Below are 17,790 nucleotides of genomic sequence, written 5' to 3' on the forward strand. Positions count from 1 at the left end.
ATTTTTATGTTTAATGGGTGGGTGCTCACGATAAACAGATTTTGAATGAAAGCCCAGGAACTTCAGTAGCACAAAAAGTGGCTATTCTCTGTGCCCATATGGATCAGTCCCTCTTATTACCATTATTCCCTTAACCTGATTTTCTGGTGCTCGACTGGTCTTAATTCCTTATGATGCTGAATGGACACTTGTATAGACATGCACAAAAATGTGTAAAAGGGTATACATACATGAGTATGCATGTATGCACATGTAGATATGTATTATGTATGTAATGTAGATACTTGAAAGTGTGTGTGAGTATGCACACAGATGTGGGTGTGGGGGTGTATACAAACGAGCAAGATGCACGGTGTGTCTCCAAGTGGAAAAACTACATTTTAGTAACTTCACATAGCCATTGTTTTTATTTTTTTATTTTCTACTTAGTTGTTTCCTTTTTTTCCCTTGCTGTGTCTGTGTAAATGTTAATGTTCCTAAAAATAAATAAAAATAAAGTAAAAAAATAAAATAAATACAAATCTGAGTCGTGGCACATCTAGAAAGACCTAGATGCCATTGTGGCGTGTATCAGGAATGGATAGGAATGTGAATATATAGGGCTCTTGTAAAAGCCTTCAGTGACTGGAATTACACAAACTACCTCATGTTGAACACCTCTAAGGCTACGTTCACACTGCAGGCGAAACCACATCAAATCTGACTTTTTTGACCCTAGGCGTCCCGTATCCGATCATGGTATGACAGTTTGAACAGCACAAATCTGATATTTTCATCTGGGTCACTTTCGTATGTGGTACTGAATCCGATACATATCTGATGTTTTAGAAAGCGACTGCTGTTTGAATGGTCATGTCGCATTAAATCTTTTACGTCACTAACACAAGACAGATGCCAATTATCAGCACCGGAGAAGGCAAACCTCTGCACGGAGGTAGCAGCCACTGCTCCAAACAGGCCATTGATTAAGCACGGGCTCTCTTTTTTTTCTCAGTGTCCTTCATTCTCTAATTAATTTGTCAAAATTCTGTCAGTTACGACTGTGCAGAAATTGACAGACTGCTGCAACAACTCCTGTAGTAAAATGTTGCCAATGTTCCATCAGCATGTGATGGCAAGTGTTCTGTTCCTGAACAACTCTGATCACCTTCTTTTTAACATCTTTATGAAACTAGAATCATACTGGAAGACTTCTCTCTCTTTGTTGTAAAACAGAAAGATGCAGAAAATCATTCACCCCCACAGCCATCATGCTATTTGATTCTCATACAAATAGCTGATTAGCTATGTCAAATATATGAATTTCCCTCTGGGATCAGTAGAATTATCCTTCTTCTTCATTACCTTGAATCAGCAGATGTGAAGTCCTAACGATATCCAAGCTGAGGGATTATGTAAAAAAAAACAAAACTTCAACCTCTGTACACTTGTTGCAGAGAGAAACTATCCATAGAGGCGAAAGCTGTTCTTTGTAGCAGGCCATAAAAATATTAATTTCTGCTGTAAAGTTGGATATTTTAACATGTGAGTCTGTGGAAGCCGGCCTCTACAGGACATTTAGGCCTTTTACCCTGACTTCCTTTTTTCAGTTCCAACTGTTGATGTTTCGTCACACTGGTGCACAAGAAGTGATAACTTTTCCCACCTGACAAATTTTGTTATCCTCTTCATACTACCCCCTCGCCTACATATGTATACTTGAAGTGTTGTAGTTACTTTTAATCTTTAACTGAACATTATTTTAGACCACGACAGAAATGTCTATGGTAAGATAAGATAAGATAACATAACATAAAATAACAAAAGATAACCAGACTTTACAGGAGATTGCTTCCACTGATAACTTTTAAATATGAGCTTTAAAGATGATTTTGAGCATCCCGCATGCCACAGGTAGCCGCTGAATAAACTTTAGCAGCTTTATAGCTCCTGAAAACTGCTACTGGATATCCTAAATAATGTGACATTTCCCTCAGTTATTGGACACCCAAACAGAGCTCAAAGGAGACTGAATGTCATACTTACATTAATCACCTGACCAGAAACACAACACTTTTATTTGAACCTGACTTTAAAAAAAAAAGTGAAGTTCTGACATTGATTCAAAAATGCCCGTTCAGATCACTTTACCGTTAATGAGGATAAAACCATTACCACAACCATACCTTATCAGTGGACAGGTGACAGATGGCCAGCAGGACTTGTGTAATAAATCATGCCGGTAAAAATCTAATCATTAAACAGACACGAGGGCAAACTGTACACAAGACTCAGTGTGTTTATGGTTCTGAAGGCATTGTAATAATAATAATTAATTAAGGGATCAACAGTCAAGTTCAAAGATGGCATCGATGGTACCTGGTTATAAGAGCACTGATCCAGTAGCAGCATTACATTTAAAGGTTTACTATCAAATATAAATCTCAGAGGATTTAAATGAATACCAATCTTTCTTTTATGTGTAAACAAACAAACAAACAAACAAACAAACATCAGAAATGACTGAAATATTGTATTCTTATATAATAAAATAAAATAGTAATATAATATAAATATAATAAAATAGCCATCAAATATATGTTTTTATGTAAATTTCTACTTATTTTTCTTGTGCTCATTTTGATTTCAGGCAAAACTTTACTAGATTAAAATAATTATTTTTATACATAATGTATTTTACTTGATTGAACTACACACGATTCCATTTAGTTATTTGTTATATGTTTGCTGTGTTTATCCTCATTTTTACCAGCTGACACCTCAAACTTCCCCATCTCTGGGAAAAATAAAGTATACCATCTCTTGAGTTTAACTGAGTCTTAACTAAACTTTGCAATTGTCTGCGGGTCTAATTATTCGTAACAACCACCTCGGGATGGGTAAAGGAGATAAGAAGAACCACTTGAGGCACCTCCTCAACCCTTTCCGGGTAAACATGAGCGAACATGATAGCTTAGCTAATGCAACCCTTCTGTTTTCTTCACCTCTGCCTGGGGCATAATGAGGGTCAGATATGCCAAGTGTTACCTGAGCTCTTCTGCTTTCTCTATGTTGGATTGGACGTTAAGAAACTGGATAGACGTATGGTCAAAAAGCAGCATAGGCTGAAAGTTGGCTAATCTTCTCAAGCTGTTTAGATGACGGAGGATACGGAGGCGAAGTGTTGTTATTGTGCGCATCCAATCAATAAGGTATTGTTGTGACACCTCAATTTAATCAGAGTAAAACCAACATGTGCTGCAGTCTGAAATCCTCTCCAGCATCAGTGAGATTGATGCAGGACTGTGTTGAGAGTGGTGATTGGATATTCGGTGTTACAAGCACTCTCAGTGCTGCACTTTTTAAAATGAATTCAAAGAAAGTAATCAGATTTGGGCAAGTGTCTGAGCTGAAGTAGTACTTCTAGCCAGAGTTGGTCTTGAGTGCAGTCGTAGGATTTTCCCCGACTTCCGCTCTGAGGTGGTGCAGCTGCGGTTCATGGTTCAAATCTTTTTTATTTTTAGTCAGTACTTGCAGGTGACATAATAAAACTGTGTTATGCACATTAAAATACTAAATTAATAGAAGACGCAGTAATCTTTCTCATGTGTTTCGGTGATATAGCTGTAATACTAGTCGGTATTTTTGCTGTCTTTACTTTGTCGTGGTCCAGGGGGTCTGGTGGATGCCTGTGCTGCAGCCACTGCACTTGTCCTCCCTCACTTCATTTACTCAGGCTTATTGTTTACATCTACATGCCCACTCCCTACCTTTGGAAGATTCTGGCCTGCCATCAACTCTTAACTGGAAACTGGTCACAAGTAAAGGCTTCGACCTACCTCTTTGTGTCCAAGCTTGTGCCTGGTAGACAGGCGGAGGATCCCAGCTCCTTACTGCATGCCAGGTTAGAAAGTTTAGCTATCTTGCAAAGATGTTCCATTGAAATGCTTCTCCAAAAAGTTGTCTCCTAGATTTATTGGTATTTATGAAATTGAAAAAGTGCTTTCATACTCAAGTCATTCCAGTTTCCATGAAGTTCCCAGACAAATACTCAACTGAAGTTCTTACCAACTCCAAATACTTCACACCTATAAAATAAACCTTTTAAATAGAGCTGACTGTTGTGGTCTGAGTCCTGACTCCAAGTCTAGAACTTGTTACTCGTTATGACTTCAAATGAGTTAAACTTTTTTTAGTCTTAGTTATCAATTTTTCCCAAGTTAATTTTTACCCCTTAGCCGTAAAAGGCTGATGGGGTGCTGCAGTCACTCAGTCGAGGGGGCGACATGAACACCCAAGCTTGTGAATGCAATAACTCCAGAACGAAGTGACATATAGGACTTTTAAATTGATACCATTTATCTACTAAAGGTGTATCTTGATCTTGATTTATTCTGCGTGTAGTTTGTTCTATGTATTCTTCATCAGATCGCATCCTTTAAACATCTGGGAGCATTTATTAAGAATTTAGGATTAGTATTGCTATAAATGCTAGTACATATTATCATCAAATCTTTTTCTGTATGCTGATCACTGGTGCTGCTCAGGTATACTGTAAATCTGTAGATAGTTAACCTGATAGTGAAAATACAGTGTAATAATTAACATTTAATTCATGGCATTGTTAACCAAGATCAAGATATTTAACCTGAGAACCGTCTAAACCATTTATGAACTCTCTTCACGTCTGATTAACTTGATGTTGTTCAGCAGTAATTCTTATGTCAGAGGCAGCATTGCGCTGGGAGCTTAGACCCAACAGCTGTGGTGGAGCCGTTTTAACAGGCAGAACATCATCTGCATCCATGAAATGATTAATTGGGAGATTACAAAACCACCAGCAGCAGCTGTTTTACAAGCGTTTAACTTCCCTGGCAACCAAAACGGGGCTGGAAAAACATATTCCATGCTCGTTCTCGCTATTAATGGCATCAGCTGCATGACATGAAAGCAGAGTGAATATAAAACACATTTAAAATGGATGTTTATGGGATCCTTCTTCATAATTGTAATTATGAAATAAATATATGAAGGACCGGTTAATAAAAATGGGGTGTTAAGCAGTGTGGTTTATTGGCCGTTACAGTCTTTTATTTAGTTATTTATTTATTTATTTTCCAGGCATGACCATATTTATGCTGGCTCAGTAGATTGGTTAGCATATTAAATGAGATGAAGTTTGGCTAGCACAACTTTGGCGTTTATTACAGCCAAATGCTGAATTAGACAAAATGAAAACTTTACTTCCTACTTTTTCTTTCCTTAGTGCCTTCTTTCCTTTTTTCTTCCTCTGTCCTTCTTTCCTTTCTTTCATCTCCCCTTTCCCTTTCTTTCTTTGTTCTCTTGCCCATCTTTCCTTTTTCTTTCTTCCTCTTCATTTCTTCCTTGAATATTTCCTTTCATCTTTTCTTCTGTCCTTTCCTTGCATTCCTCCTTTCCTCTTTCCTTCAGTCTCCAACTTCACTCACTCCTTGCCTTTATATTGTTCTTCCCATCTTTTTCTCCCTCCTTTGATCCCACTTTCTTCTTCTTTTTATTTTCTTTTTTTACTTCCTTCCCAACTTTCCTCTCCTTTTTCCTGTTCTTTTCCTTCTTTCTTCTTTTTCTTCCGTTCTTTTTCCTTTCCTGTTTTTCCTTCATCACTTGTATATTTCCTCACTCCTTTGTTTTTTCGTTCCACCGTTCCTTCTTCATTTTCTTCCCCCTTTCCCTTTCTTTTCCTTCTTACCTCCTTTCAGCATTTTCCTTTTTCCTCCCTTCCTTTCATTCCTCCATCCATTCCTTCTAGCTTCTTTCTTCCCTTTTCTTCCTGTCTTCTTTTTCCTTCCCTCCTTTTCTTTTCCATATATTTTTATGTTTTTTCCGTCTTTGTCCCTAACACACACGGTTGTATTTATATATTGACATGTGCATATTTTTTATCAGGGTGGCAAACACGACTCTCTGGTGCCTGGCTGAGTAAATGTGCTCTGAGGTGATTAGCTCCTTTATGAATAACACTCCTGTGTGACTGATTTCAGTGTTTCAGGTGGTTTAATAACGCAGGATCTCCTGTTAGCCGTCAGATTGATTCTTTGTGGCTTTCCTCTTGTGGCTGATTGAGGAAGGATCGTTGTGTTTGTGCCTGACAGACTCATAACTGCCGTTAGATCTTTGCAGTGTGAGCTGCTTTTCATGGATAACATTTAATGAATTCAGCGCTGTGCAGAAACAGCCTTAATTGCCCTTTTGTGAAAACTATTTGCAATCACTGTTCTTGGTTTAAATTAACCTTCTACCTCTCAGAAGGACGTTTGCTGTGAAGGAAACACAATTTAGTCCACAAAATCTTGACTAATGTTTGCATATTTGCAATTAAGGATGTTTTTTAATGGCTCATATCTACCTGGCACTATCTGAGCTGGCCTGCTGGTTAAACTCGCCCATCTGGCATCTCAGAATCTCATTATTATGCAGCTAATAAGCCCAAATTTCCAATCTACAAAAAACCCTCTTTATTCTCTCTGTGGGAGGAAATCGTCCACTGTGCCTGTGTCTGATAGTCTCTGGGTTCAAGGGAAATTTGTTCTCAGCGTCGCAGACTTTGATGATGTTTGCCTTCATCACAGGTTTCTTAGGCTTATTATCCACAGGACCGACTTCATCCAGTGTCTGAGGAGAAATCTAACCAGATCAATGAGACAGCTGCAGGATTATTTTCTCATGTCAGTTTCATTTTCTTTTGCTTCAGCAGTGGTTTATGGTTAGATTGAAGTCACTCTAATATGAAGTCATTAAACGTGCAGTTTTTCATGCGATGTGTGTTTGAAACATACTAAATGATTAAAATTGTGGCTGTTTAATTAAATATCAAGTTTTATACTAGAAATTTTCTGTTAAAAAAATCTCCTTTTATCACCAGTCTCTTCAAATAAAGGGAAAGGGAACTAGTGCCATAAACTAAATACTAAATGATCCAAAATCAACAAAGCCTAACATAAAATGGGAAAAGCAAGAAAAAGAATAAGCAACAACAAGGGAATCAAGGAGGAAAAACAAGAGGAAACGGGCAAGAACAATGGAAAATATGGAGGAAACACAAGGAATAATAAGGAGCTAAACAATAGAAACAAAAGAAGAAAAGCAAAATAAAACACAGAAGAAACACAGAAGGAAAACATGGAGGTCAAGCAAGTAAAATAAGAAGCAAAAGAAAGTAAAACCAAGGAGGAAGACACAGAGGAAAGGGAAGATTTGGAGGCAAAGCAAGGGAAAAAGAGGAAACAAACAGAAAACATGGAGGAAAAGAAAGATCTGTTTTCTGATAATCATTTCCTTCATATACAATATGAAAATGTAAGTCATATATAAGCTCCTCCATTGATGTTCATATCACACCACAAACAGCTCCTGAAAGTGAAATCAGCTGCATAATCAAACAAGTGAATAAGCTCATTCGTTAACTTTTACCCTCATCAAGCAGATCTGAATAATTTCACTCCACGCTCATCTTCTCCTTCATTAGCACTCTTCAGTTGGGTAATTGTATAGATTTGACATAAGCTTTAAATCAGTAAGCAATCAGGACCGTCGTCACCGGTGAGATTCAGTCATCAATCAGGTGTTTATCAACAAATACTGGTGAAAGACTTCACTTCTCTCGATTATTCAGCTCTTGTCTTTGAGCTGTTTCCAATCATGGAAATGAAGGGCGCCGGCGATGTGGCGATGCCCTCTATTTGAGAAAGTCCCCCCCACCCCCCGAGTTATGGGAGAAATTTTGTGTTTATAAGCAGCTCGCTGAGCATCCGTGTGCAGGTTTATGCAGCTTCTGGGATTTCTAAAAGAGTCAAATCAGTTGCAAAAGTTTTAAAATGAGTTTCAGAGTTTCTCCCCGTGCTGAATATTCATCTGATTATCAGGCGGACTCAGGTGTGACCCAGTCCTGATACTCTCACTGATTCACTGGGATGTTGTAGTGGTTTGTTTCGCTCTGAAATTGCATCTAAAATCTAAAACAGCATTTATAACACCCATGAGACTATTGTAAAAGATTTGTTTTTAATAATTAACTAATTATTAGGCCTTCCCTCCCCTTCCGCCAAGAATTGTTGGCAATTGTTTGATAACAGAGTTACTGCTAAAGTTACGGGCTACAGCATGGCGTCGCCTATTGGATTATGAAGCCAGAAGTGACCATATTAGCAGATAGATTAGTAAACTGCGTTTTTCAGCTGTGGGTTGCAGCTGTCTAACTGTTATGAAGCCTCTTGGTGTAGCTAATCAGTAAACTTGGGATCATTCAGTTATCTGATGAACTGTAAAATTTTGTAAAACCTTTCCGGTTTTACTGAATAAAAGAGTAATTAGCAATATTTTTAAAAAGGCCACAAACAAATCAATAAATTCAAGCCAATTCAGTTCAATTGTATTTATATAGAGCCAAATCAGAGCTATAGATGACTCAAGGTGCTTTATATTGTAAGTTTAAGACCCTACAATGATACAGAGAAAACGCCAACAATCAGATGACTCCGTATGAGCAAGCACTTGGTGACAGCGAGGAGGAAAAACTCTCTTTTAACAGGAAGAAACCTCCTGCAGAACCAGACTCAGGGAGGGGCAGCCATCTCCTGGAACCGATAAATCAATAAACAAATTATTCTCCTGAAGACTAATGCAGCCAAGAGTCTTTTTACAGGCGCCCCCTGCTGGTCAGTTAAAAAAAATTCAGGTTTACAACATGTCTTGATGCAGGCTCAATCATGCAGGTAAGGAAATCTCAAAAAGCTAATTCTCTTCACCTTATTCACCTTATTCAATGGGGCTAGTCTAATGACACACTCCCAAAGGGATTTGTGTGTCCTCCCATGGACCTTTCACTTGTTAGGCGAGTGTGTAAACCACAGTATTTCCTGTATGAGCTACACAGAAAAACCCATCCGAGGTCTGAAAGGGGAAGATTTTCCATGTAAATGAGGCAGCGGTCGGTCTGATTTCTCTCTCTTTTTTTTTTAGCTCTTATTAAAAGTGTAAATCATACTTACGCCAGGCAGAGACTCGGCTCGCCCCCTTTTCTCCTGCTGTGAGATGCACAGAGGAACTGGGAAGCTCAATCAAACACACTCCAATTACAACAAAAAGACAGACAATTAATTGTTCCAATAATCTCCTTTAATTGCCTGCTAATTAGCAGGCAGTTATATTTTGCCTGGCAGAGAGACAGTGAGTGTGTGGGTGTTTAATGTCAACAAGTTCGGGAACATCACTGATGAGTGCATCAGCTGAGATTGGAGTTTTTGAGGAAGGTGCATTCAGCGTGAAGAGAGTGACATTAAAACAATAAAGATTTATCAATGACATGAAGGAAGGCTTATGCAATCACATGTTCAGCTGCATCCTAACTCCTCTGCAGGGGCATTACTGATCTGTTCTGACTCAGGGGCATATTGCCAGGTGAACGTCTCGGCTGTGATCAGCGGGCCGATGTGATAGGTAGATCTATAGGGGGAAAAAACACCTTTAAAGAAAGAGAGATACGGCCACTTCATGATCTGCTGCCAGGATTCGATGTTGCATCCAATCCGTAACCTGCTGCATTGTTACATTTTTAATGCAACATATTGGAAATATGAACTTTGCAGGTTTTAAAGTACAACAAAAATTTGCCTCGATGTATCATTCCTCCAGGTTTTACTGAAATTGAATCAGTGGAGTGTGTGATATCTATAGTGCCTTCATTTGAACAGTTAGGATCATTTATAAGGCTGGTGGGATAAAGGTTGGCAGGTCTTCATCAATTTAAGTGTAGGAAAGTGGCATTTTTTTAAAGCTATGATGTCCCACTGTTAGTGGAGCAGGACTGGAAGTACCCACTGGAGACGCATATTATGAGAAATGTGTGCACTTATCCCAGTTAGAGCTGAAACAGTCAATCCTCAGCAGTATTGGTAATATTCAGTCAAAAAAAAAAAAAAAACCCAAACCTGCTAGGTTTGGTTATAAAGTGCCAAAAGAAACAAGCAATTAAAAGCCAGACTGACAATCCTGGAGATTTGAACCTGAGGCTTTGGGAGCCCCACAGGGTTCGTGGCCCCGGGCAGTTCCTGGCAGGAGAACTGGCACTGCAAGTCTCCAACATGAACACACTTGGAGTGCATCCACATCCAGCTGCTTAGATTTATAAATGTGTATGGTTTTATGTGCTTTAACCGTTAGTCCTGAATGAAATTGCATTTTTCATCCAAAACAAATGTCAGATTGGTGGAAATCATCAGTTTATGGCTGGGATGGGCAACATTTTTCCTCTGAGTTTCAGACTGACTTATAAAAGGAAGGGGTCTCACACTGAACAGAAAAATAACACAAAGTGCTGAAAAATGTAAAAATCCATTACTGCTGATAGACACGACTCCCTGCTTTACAATAAGCCTGGATCCTTGTTTCATCTCTAGTTCTAGTCTCAGACCTGACATACAACCGTGGACTTTTTAAGCATCAGGTAACTGCTGTCTTTAACCTATCTGTCAAAGTCAAGTTAAATTCTTTATCAACGCTGTGAAATCACACTGTCTTCCAGCAAAAGAAGAAATAGGAGAAGCTAAATAAATGAAACTGAATTGGAGAATTGTTGTTTATTCAACTGTTTCATTGTGAAAGTACACAGTGGCGTCTCTGATCTTCTCTGTGCTGCCTACAGTTAGTTAGATGTTGTTCTTTTTGAGACAACACAGGGAGGTGGGTGCTGCAAATATGAGTTTTTCAGTTTTCCATTAGAAAGTTGTTTTAATATCTGAAAATAAAAACATGTCAGGATTCAACATTAGATCAGATCTTCAGCCTTTAATGACAGTTCCTCCCCTCTGCAGACTTTTGAAATGCCAGAGCTCAAAAATGCATCATCCTCCCACACTAGGATCTGGAGATTTGCAGCACACAAGACTTCATTTTTTGCAGTAGACTGTCATCAATTATAACTCTCCTTTTTTGTTCACTGACATTTGAAAATCATCGTCAAAAAATATTCAACCTGAAAATCTCTGATTATCTTGCAAACCTGACAAAGTATTTCCTTTCTTGTGCTTTTGTCATTCATTTTAATCTTCTGGTCATCTGCTTATTGCTAGTGCTCCTATTGATGGTCTAGCTGGATTTAGCAAGAACTTTGGTTTGTTTCTGGACTTGAACTCAATAGAAAGTCAAAACCAGAGATCACACGCAGGGCTCAAACTCAGAGACCACAGGGACCAACCTTAGAGACCAAGCCTATAGACTGCAGGGACCAAACACATGGCTCAAAACCAAAGACTAAACCCAGAAATCACAGGGACCAAATTCAGAGAGTAAATCTGCGGAACAAAACTAGGGATCAAATCCAGAAATCCCAGAGCCCAAACCCTCAGGGACTGAGAGTTGAAACATAGATCATTGGTAAACCCTCACTTTTGACTTCAGCTTTCTAGTACAACACCTGCAGTTACTGTTATGACCTCATCAACCCATTAATCAATTGGATGCTCCTTCGGTTCTCAAGGTCCAGCTTCAACTAGATTAATCCACCATTTTTTAACATAATACCATAAAATCAGACTTGAATTCTCTTTCTGCCTCCCTTCACACTTGACTGCAAACCTTTTTCTCAGTGCGCTCTGAAGGTGAAGATGACAGTGTTGTCACTTATTAAATAAATTGCTTTGGCCAGCTGACCAAATTGTTTTTGGAATCTGGAGAAGGTCATAAAGAGAATATATTTCCAGATATTTTTAATAAAAAGACACTTTAAATTACCCGAGAGGGTCTAATTATCTACCAAAGTGTCAAGGAGAAATGACTCAGAGCAACATGAATCTCTAAAGTTGTTTTTATCTGTGTCCGTCACCTCTGCCTGCTCATTTATTTTTGTATTCCAGCAGTGTTCCTTTCTTCTGACTTGTCTTCATCTCACTTTCTTCCTCTTTGTACTTTCACTCAGATGAACCCTCTGTCTTTACTGTCTTCACAAACCTTGATTTGAATTCCTCTTTGAAAGTGATCAGAACTAGAGTTATTACCGGTGACATCTCTTGGTATTGATTCAGACTGGTCACGATACAGCTGGCCTTAATGAACAATACCATACATGTGAGTGTTTTCTCTCTTTTGCCTCCTTTTATCTTAAAGCATTAAAAGAATTTAACTTGGGGGCTGATGCTGTCTGTAGTTGTTTTCTTCAAACTTGATGATTGTTCTGAGAGGAATCCCTGCAGACCACAAAGTGTTTGGCTGACGACAAACATGATGCAGAGTGCTGCTTTCCACTCAGAATTCTTCATCACCTCTTGTTTGCGTTGTTTAAAAGCCTGCCCACAAACAAACCTGTTTTTTATGAGACCAGTGACCCTGCTAGGCAACAGCATGCATGGCTCTGGGGTTGATCCTTCCTAACAGAGAGCAAACTCCAAATCCCATCAGCAGGCAGGTGGACCAGCCTCAGGTCCTGCAGCGAAGCTGTGTTTGTACATGGCGAGACCCGACATGAAGCTGCAGGGCGTCATGAAAAATTAGTGTCTGTGTCTGGAAAATAAGACGCATGCATCTGATGGGGTCAGCAAAAACAGACAGCAAACTGTTTATTAAAGGCGGACATCTGGATTGTGTATTTTGAAGCCTTAACGTTTTTGTAGAAGGTAGAAGTGACCATATTTGGATATATTTGATTAGCAGGCTGCATTTTTTAAAACACAGGATAAAATCGCCAACAGCAGACACAACCGAAAAGTTCAGTTCAGTCATTCAGCTTAGCAGGGATCTGACCCACATCCAAAGAAGGTAAAGTTTCATTCCAGGTTGAAGGTAAATATATATATGTGGACATTTTATGTCTACGAATGAGCCTCGTAGAGCATAAGTTATAGGTACTTCAGTGTTAGCATGCACCCATGTTCTTGACAGACGATCACTGCTTAACGACCTGATAAACATGGTGGTCATGGCCTCAAAACTAGTCAATGACCAACCACCGGTTGCAAGGGAAAAGTGAATACTCCTGGAGCTGCTGTGAGAGGTTGATGGCTAAATGATCCCCTGGTCAGCATCTGTCACTAGGGAAAAATGTGCATTCCCCTAGCTTTGGTCGCTAGCATATTACTGCGGTCATAGTTTGAATGGAAGTAACAAACTCTGTCCAGCTGTTCTCTGCGCTGTAGTGAAACTGAAGTGTGTGCCCCAACCGAAAAATGCAACGCAAACTTTTCCAGTTTGTGTTGATTATTTTGTTCTGTTAATTGTGTTAATTATTAAAATATGGGCATGTTTTTCAGAAGTTCATTATAGATGTTAAAACATAAACATGATTTGAAAGGGGCTGACCCACCCATCGGGGCCTCCCTAAGCTGGTTGCAATAACCAATTTGATCATTTTGAAATTAAAATGTACTTTTCTGAGTTCAAAATGCAATTTTAGTTACTGTTGTTTAAAAAAAGTAAAGTTTTAGTGAAGTAAAATGTCTTTTCATACTACTTCTAGTTTGTCGATTTGGTCCATTAAACCTTGGCGTCTGTAAGACTGACATTGCCATACATTGAGGCTAGGCTATAAAAACAACAAACAACATATACTCACTTTCACTTTTTTGGCTTGTAAATGTGACAGATAAGTTAATGCAGCTTTTTTTAAAAAACAAAACAAAACACGACACATGCTTCAGGCGCTCATGTTTTTAGTCTAAGATAAGATGGGATATAAAACAGGAACTTCAGCCCAAAAGGCCCATTAAAATGCATTTCAGGCTGCCAGAATTCCCAAATTTCTGTCAGGTTTTCTGAGGCAATGCCCTTGATGTCTTTATTTTGAACTATTGACATCTCTTTATAAAGTCTCTAACATCACTGGCAAACCTTAAGACAGGCTGCAAGGGATCAAAGCTCACTGACACTTGAGATTAGCATTAAACTGAACCTGAACCTTTATAAACAAACACTAATGAGTGCACTTAGTCTGCATGTGAGAAACACAGACTGATTTTTCAGTTTTTTATTCTCCCTTTTCATCTCTTAATAATATCAGGATGGATGATTCCCCCACCCAGCGTCTTTGGACATGGTGTTATACATGAATGTGTTTATGTTTGTGCTCCTCAGCAGGAAGCATTTGTCTCACATCAGATAATTTTGTGAATGCAGAAAGGCTGTTTGGTTGCAGCTTAATCCCCATTAAAAACACTGCAGGGAGACGGATAAACAGCAGAAGAGAGACCGAGGGTGTGTTTGTCCTTTCAGAGAGTTCAGGGCATGACTCAGACATGAATGATGAAGTGTGAGTAATTGCAGTGGTATATTCAGATATTTCACTTAAATGTGCTCTCTGTATATTTTTACATTTATTAAATGTCATTGTATTGCTGACATGTGAATGGATTGTAACTTAAAACAGGAAACCTCCCATGAGGTCTGTGGATTGATTTGTGCATGTTATGTCCCCCCCCCCACCATGGTGGTGGCAAAGGCAGGAAGGAGACAGCAACACCGGACAACCACAATCAATGGAGGAGGATGACAACAGGACAGTTAAGAATCAGGCAGGATTTAGTGGAATCTATAAGAAAAAAGGTGGGGGAGGAGGACTGGGCGGTTGAGCTAAATCAAAGAAAGTAATAAAACAAAAAGAGGTCGAGAGCTCCCAGGGCCTAACTAAAACAAAAATGCAAAACAAAAGGCCTACCTAGCTGCTCGACAAAAGGTCAGTGAAAAGATACAAAAGTGGCATCAACCACATACCCTATTGTGTCTAACAGTTTAACGCCTGCAATCAGTGTATAAGGGTACCTCAGCTTACCTGTCCAGCCTTCCACCACACATAATATAAAGAAGCCTGTTCGCAAATGTTTGTCATAGCAGAAGCCAGCAGCCACCAGCTGGCCAGGGAGCTGCTCATTTGTAGTGATCCTCGGCGTGTGATTGGCCAACTGGGCCCAGACCAGCCAATAGACACATGCCAATCAACTTCGAACTGGCCAATAGGTGGAGGCTTGACACCTGAAAAAATTCTGGTTCATCCGTTTCATTGAACAATCCACTTTCGCCCTTCTCATTCCCCGTCGCCGGCACGCTTTTTCCTCCATGTGCGTATAAAAACAAAGGCACTGCACGTGCGCTTTTTCCCCCCATATTCTATCGCGATATTTCATTTTCTTATCATTATCAACATTATACCGGTATTACATTTCAAGGGTAAAGTTGAAATACTTTTTTGGGAATAAAGGTGAAAAACTGTTATGAATAAAGTAAAATATCAAGAACATAGCTTTTTAAAGAATAAAGGTGGTGTTTTAGCTCGTCACCCTTCCTTTGAGTAAGTTTGATTAAACATATTTTCTTTTTAACAAACATGTAGCATATTAAATGTTTTGTCTTGTTTCCTGTCTTTTTAAAATTATTATATGATATTGACAGACACGAGAGTTTTAAAAAAGTCATCACTTCTCTTATATTTATTCTTTTTGTGTTTTTCTTTAGTTCTCATTGTTGGATCCTTGATGGTATGCTGGCTTCCCAACCAGATTCGCCGTCTTATGATGGCCGCTATGCCCAAATCCAACTGGACCATTACCTACTTCCGGAGCTACGTCATCCTCCACCCCGTGGCCGACACCTTCTTCTACCTCAGCTCTGTCCTCAACCCTTTCCTCTACAACCTGTCCTCGCGGCAGTTCAGGGACGTATTCATGCAGGTTCTGCGGTGTCACCTTACCATCGTGCATAAAAATCAGTCCACCGTGCAGTTCAGGGCTGCCCCCATGCAATCCCTTCAACGCCCCCTGCTGCTGAAGTCACTGCGTCGAAATAGGTCGAGTCGCACCACCGTTGCCAAAGAGGAAACACCTTCATCCTTTACGACATTTCAGTCGCAAGATGACTCGGGACTGGGCACGGATACTCAGACGTCCATCATAGGGACTGAAGAGCAAATCTTGGAGCTCAAGAATAGAAATGTACCATCAGAGTCGGAAATATAGCCTGTTGTGCGAGTCAGTGGGAGAAACTGCTTTATCCATGGATGCAGTAACAAGTATTCAGTGAGCAGACACCCTGTGCTGTGTTTATTGAGTACACAAAAAACATAGCACAGGGTGTCTCGAAAGGACATTTACCTCCAGTGATAATGTTAAAATATAAAATAGAATCTTAAATACCCCAGAGCTTCAGTTAAAATTAAAGGTACAGACTGGAGGGTACTGTAGTCTGTGTTCTGCATTCCAGAGAGGGGATTTTTTTTATCAATATTTTGGCCCACAGATGAAACTGAAAGTCACATTATGATCACCAACCTTCAAGAAGAGCAAATGCAGTAAAATAGCAATGGATTTTAACATTGATTAACCCTACTGTTAGCTATGGTAGGCCATGATGTCAGCGCAAGGTCACAATCAACTATTAATCTGAAATAGTATTTAGGGTACTTAGCTTTAGCACAGTAGCTGCAAGCTGCTTTGCAAACCACAACAAGCCTAGCTCTGCTTTTTAATCCCTTATATGGTTCAATTGATGTTGCATCTGGCGCTTAATGCTGCTGTATCCATGTCAGGCTTTCCTTTTATATTCAAGAAGGGCGGGAGGTCCCAAATCAGGGAGTAGTCAAAGTTGGAATCTATAATAAAAATTAAAATTAGAAATCTAGTGGTTACAATTAGTAACTTAGAAAAAGTGTTTTGATGCAATGATGTTGGGGTTCTAATGGGGTTAATATTAACTTGCCAACACCTCACAGTCTCTGGCTAATCTGGAATAGCTGGACTTTGGTGTAACACTTGATGGGCCCAGCTTTGAAGCCTGAAAAGCGAAGTCGACACAAAAACCTGCATTCTTTTCAATGGCCAGCAGGGGGCGACTATAATATTTTGCTGGCTTTATGACCTAGTTTTTGGTCATACTGAGTAAAACATTAAGTGCATTTTATAAATAATAAATAATAATCATTATTAGCGTCAGAAAAGAGGATAAAAGGATTTTACAAACCAAAGGGTGAAGTGCCCTGTGGTTCCATCCATAGTTTTTATACCAGAGGTGTAAGTTAATTAGTCAATCGATGTTTAAGATGAGTGAAAGGCCAGCAGCTGAATTAAATATAAAGCACTTACAGGTGAATTCTGCTGCAGTGTTGAATCAGAACATTTGTGTGACTTTTTTTTTAGAATTTTTTTTTTTAAAAACTTGGTTCTACTAACTCTAGACTGTTTCTACATTTATATTTAATGGTGAACTCTAACAGTAGACTAACACATTCAGTGTTAGTCTACTGTTAGAGTTCCTAACCTCACTGATGCTTAGACTTGACGGGGAGTCGGTTTAGACCTGGAGTAATTTGGCAAAATGCAGTAACTGAGTTCACGACCCAGCTCGATTACAGAGAGGGAGTTCACAATCTGAGTTAAGTTGGGAAATCTTTTGGTTTTTGTGCCGTAAACATGAGAAACTGTGAAACTTTAATTGTGCTGACTCAGGATTAAATCTGGCTCCTAATTATTTCATTTGTTTACTCTGTAATGTGTAGGTATGTACATATCTTAGATACATTTTTATGTTGGAATAAATTTAACTATGCAACTAATCTTTGAACTTGAACAATTCAATTCATTGTGACAAATAAATTAAAGTGACTTTAGACTAAAGTGTTCCTAACTGAACTAAGAAACCTTTACACGGTACTTTTAGCATCTTAAAACTGTCTTTTACACAAGAACATCATCCCAATACTGTTTCCTTTTTCAGTGTCAAAAACACAAATGTCCCAGTGCTATTTACTCAGTTAAATAAATTATACTACCCAACTCACGTCTGTCAATCGGACTGATTTCA

The 17,790-nt window shown here is 39.1% G+C and overlaps 1 protein-coding gene across 1 annotated transcript in view; it reads left to right on the plus strand.

Annotated features, from left to right (window-relative positions):
* The window catches only part of gpr39 (G protein-coupled receptor 39), a 51,635-nt gene extending 34,093 nt beyond the window's left edge, over positions 1-17,542 (plus strand). The window contains exon 2 of the mRNA XM_005939818.3: positions 15,451-17,542. Coding sequence (XP_005939880.1) covers positions 15,451-15,950 — 500 coding nt within the window. The 3' untranslated portion in view covers positions 15,951-17,542. The remainder of the gene's footprint in view (positions 1-15,450) is intronic.
* Positions 17,543-17,790: the final 248 nt, after the last annotated feature.

The sequence above is a fragment of the Haplochromis burtoni genome, unplaced genomic scaffold, assembly GCF_018398535.1.
Source record: "Haplochromis burtoni strain Fernald_Lab_line unplaced genomic scaffold, NCSU_Asbu1 Contig_20, whole genome shotgun sequence".
Lineage (NCBI taxonomy): Eukaryota > Metazoa > Chordata > Actinopteri > Cichliformes > Cichlidae > Haplochromis > Haplochromis burtoni.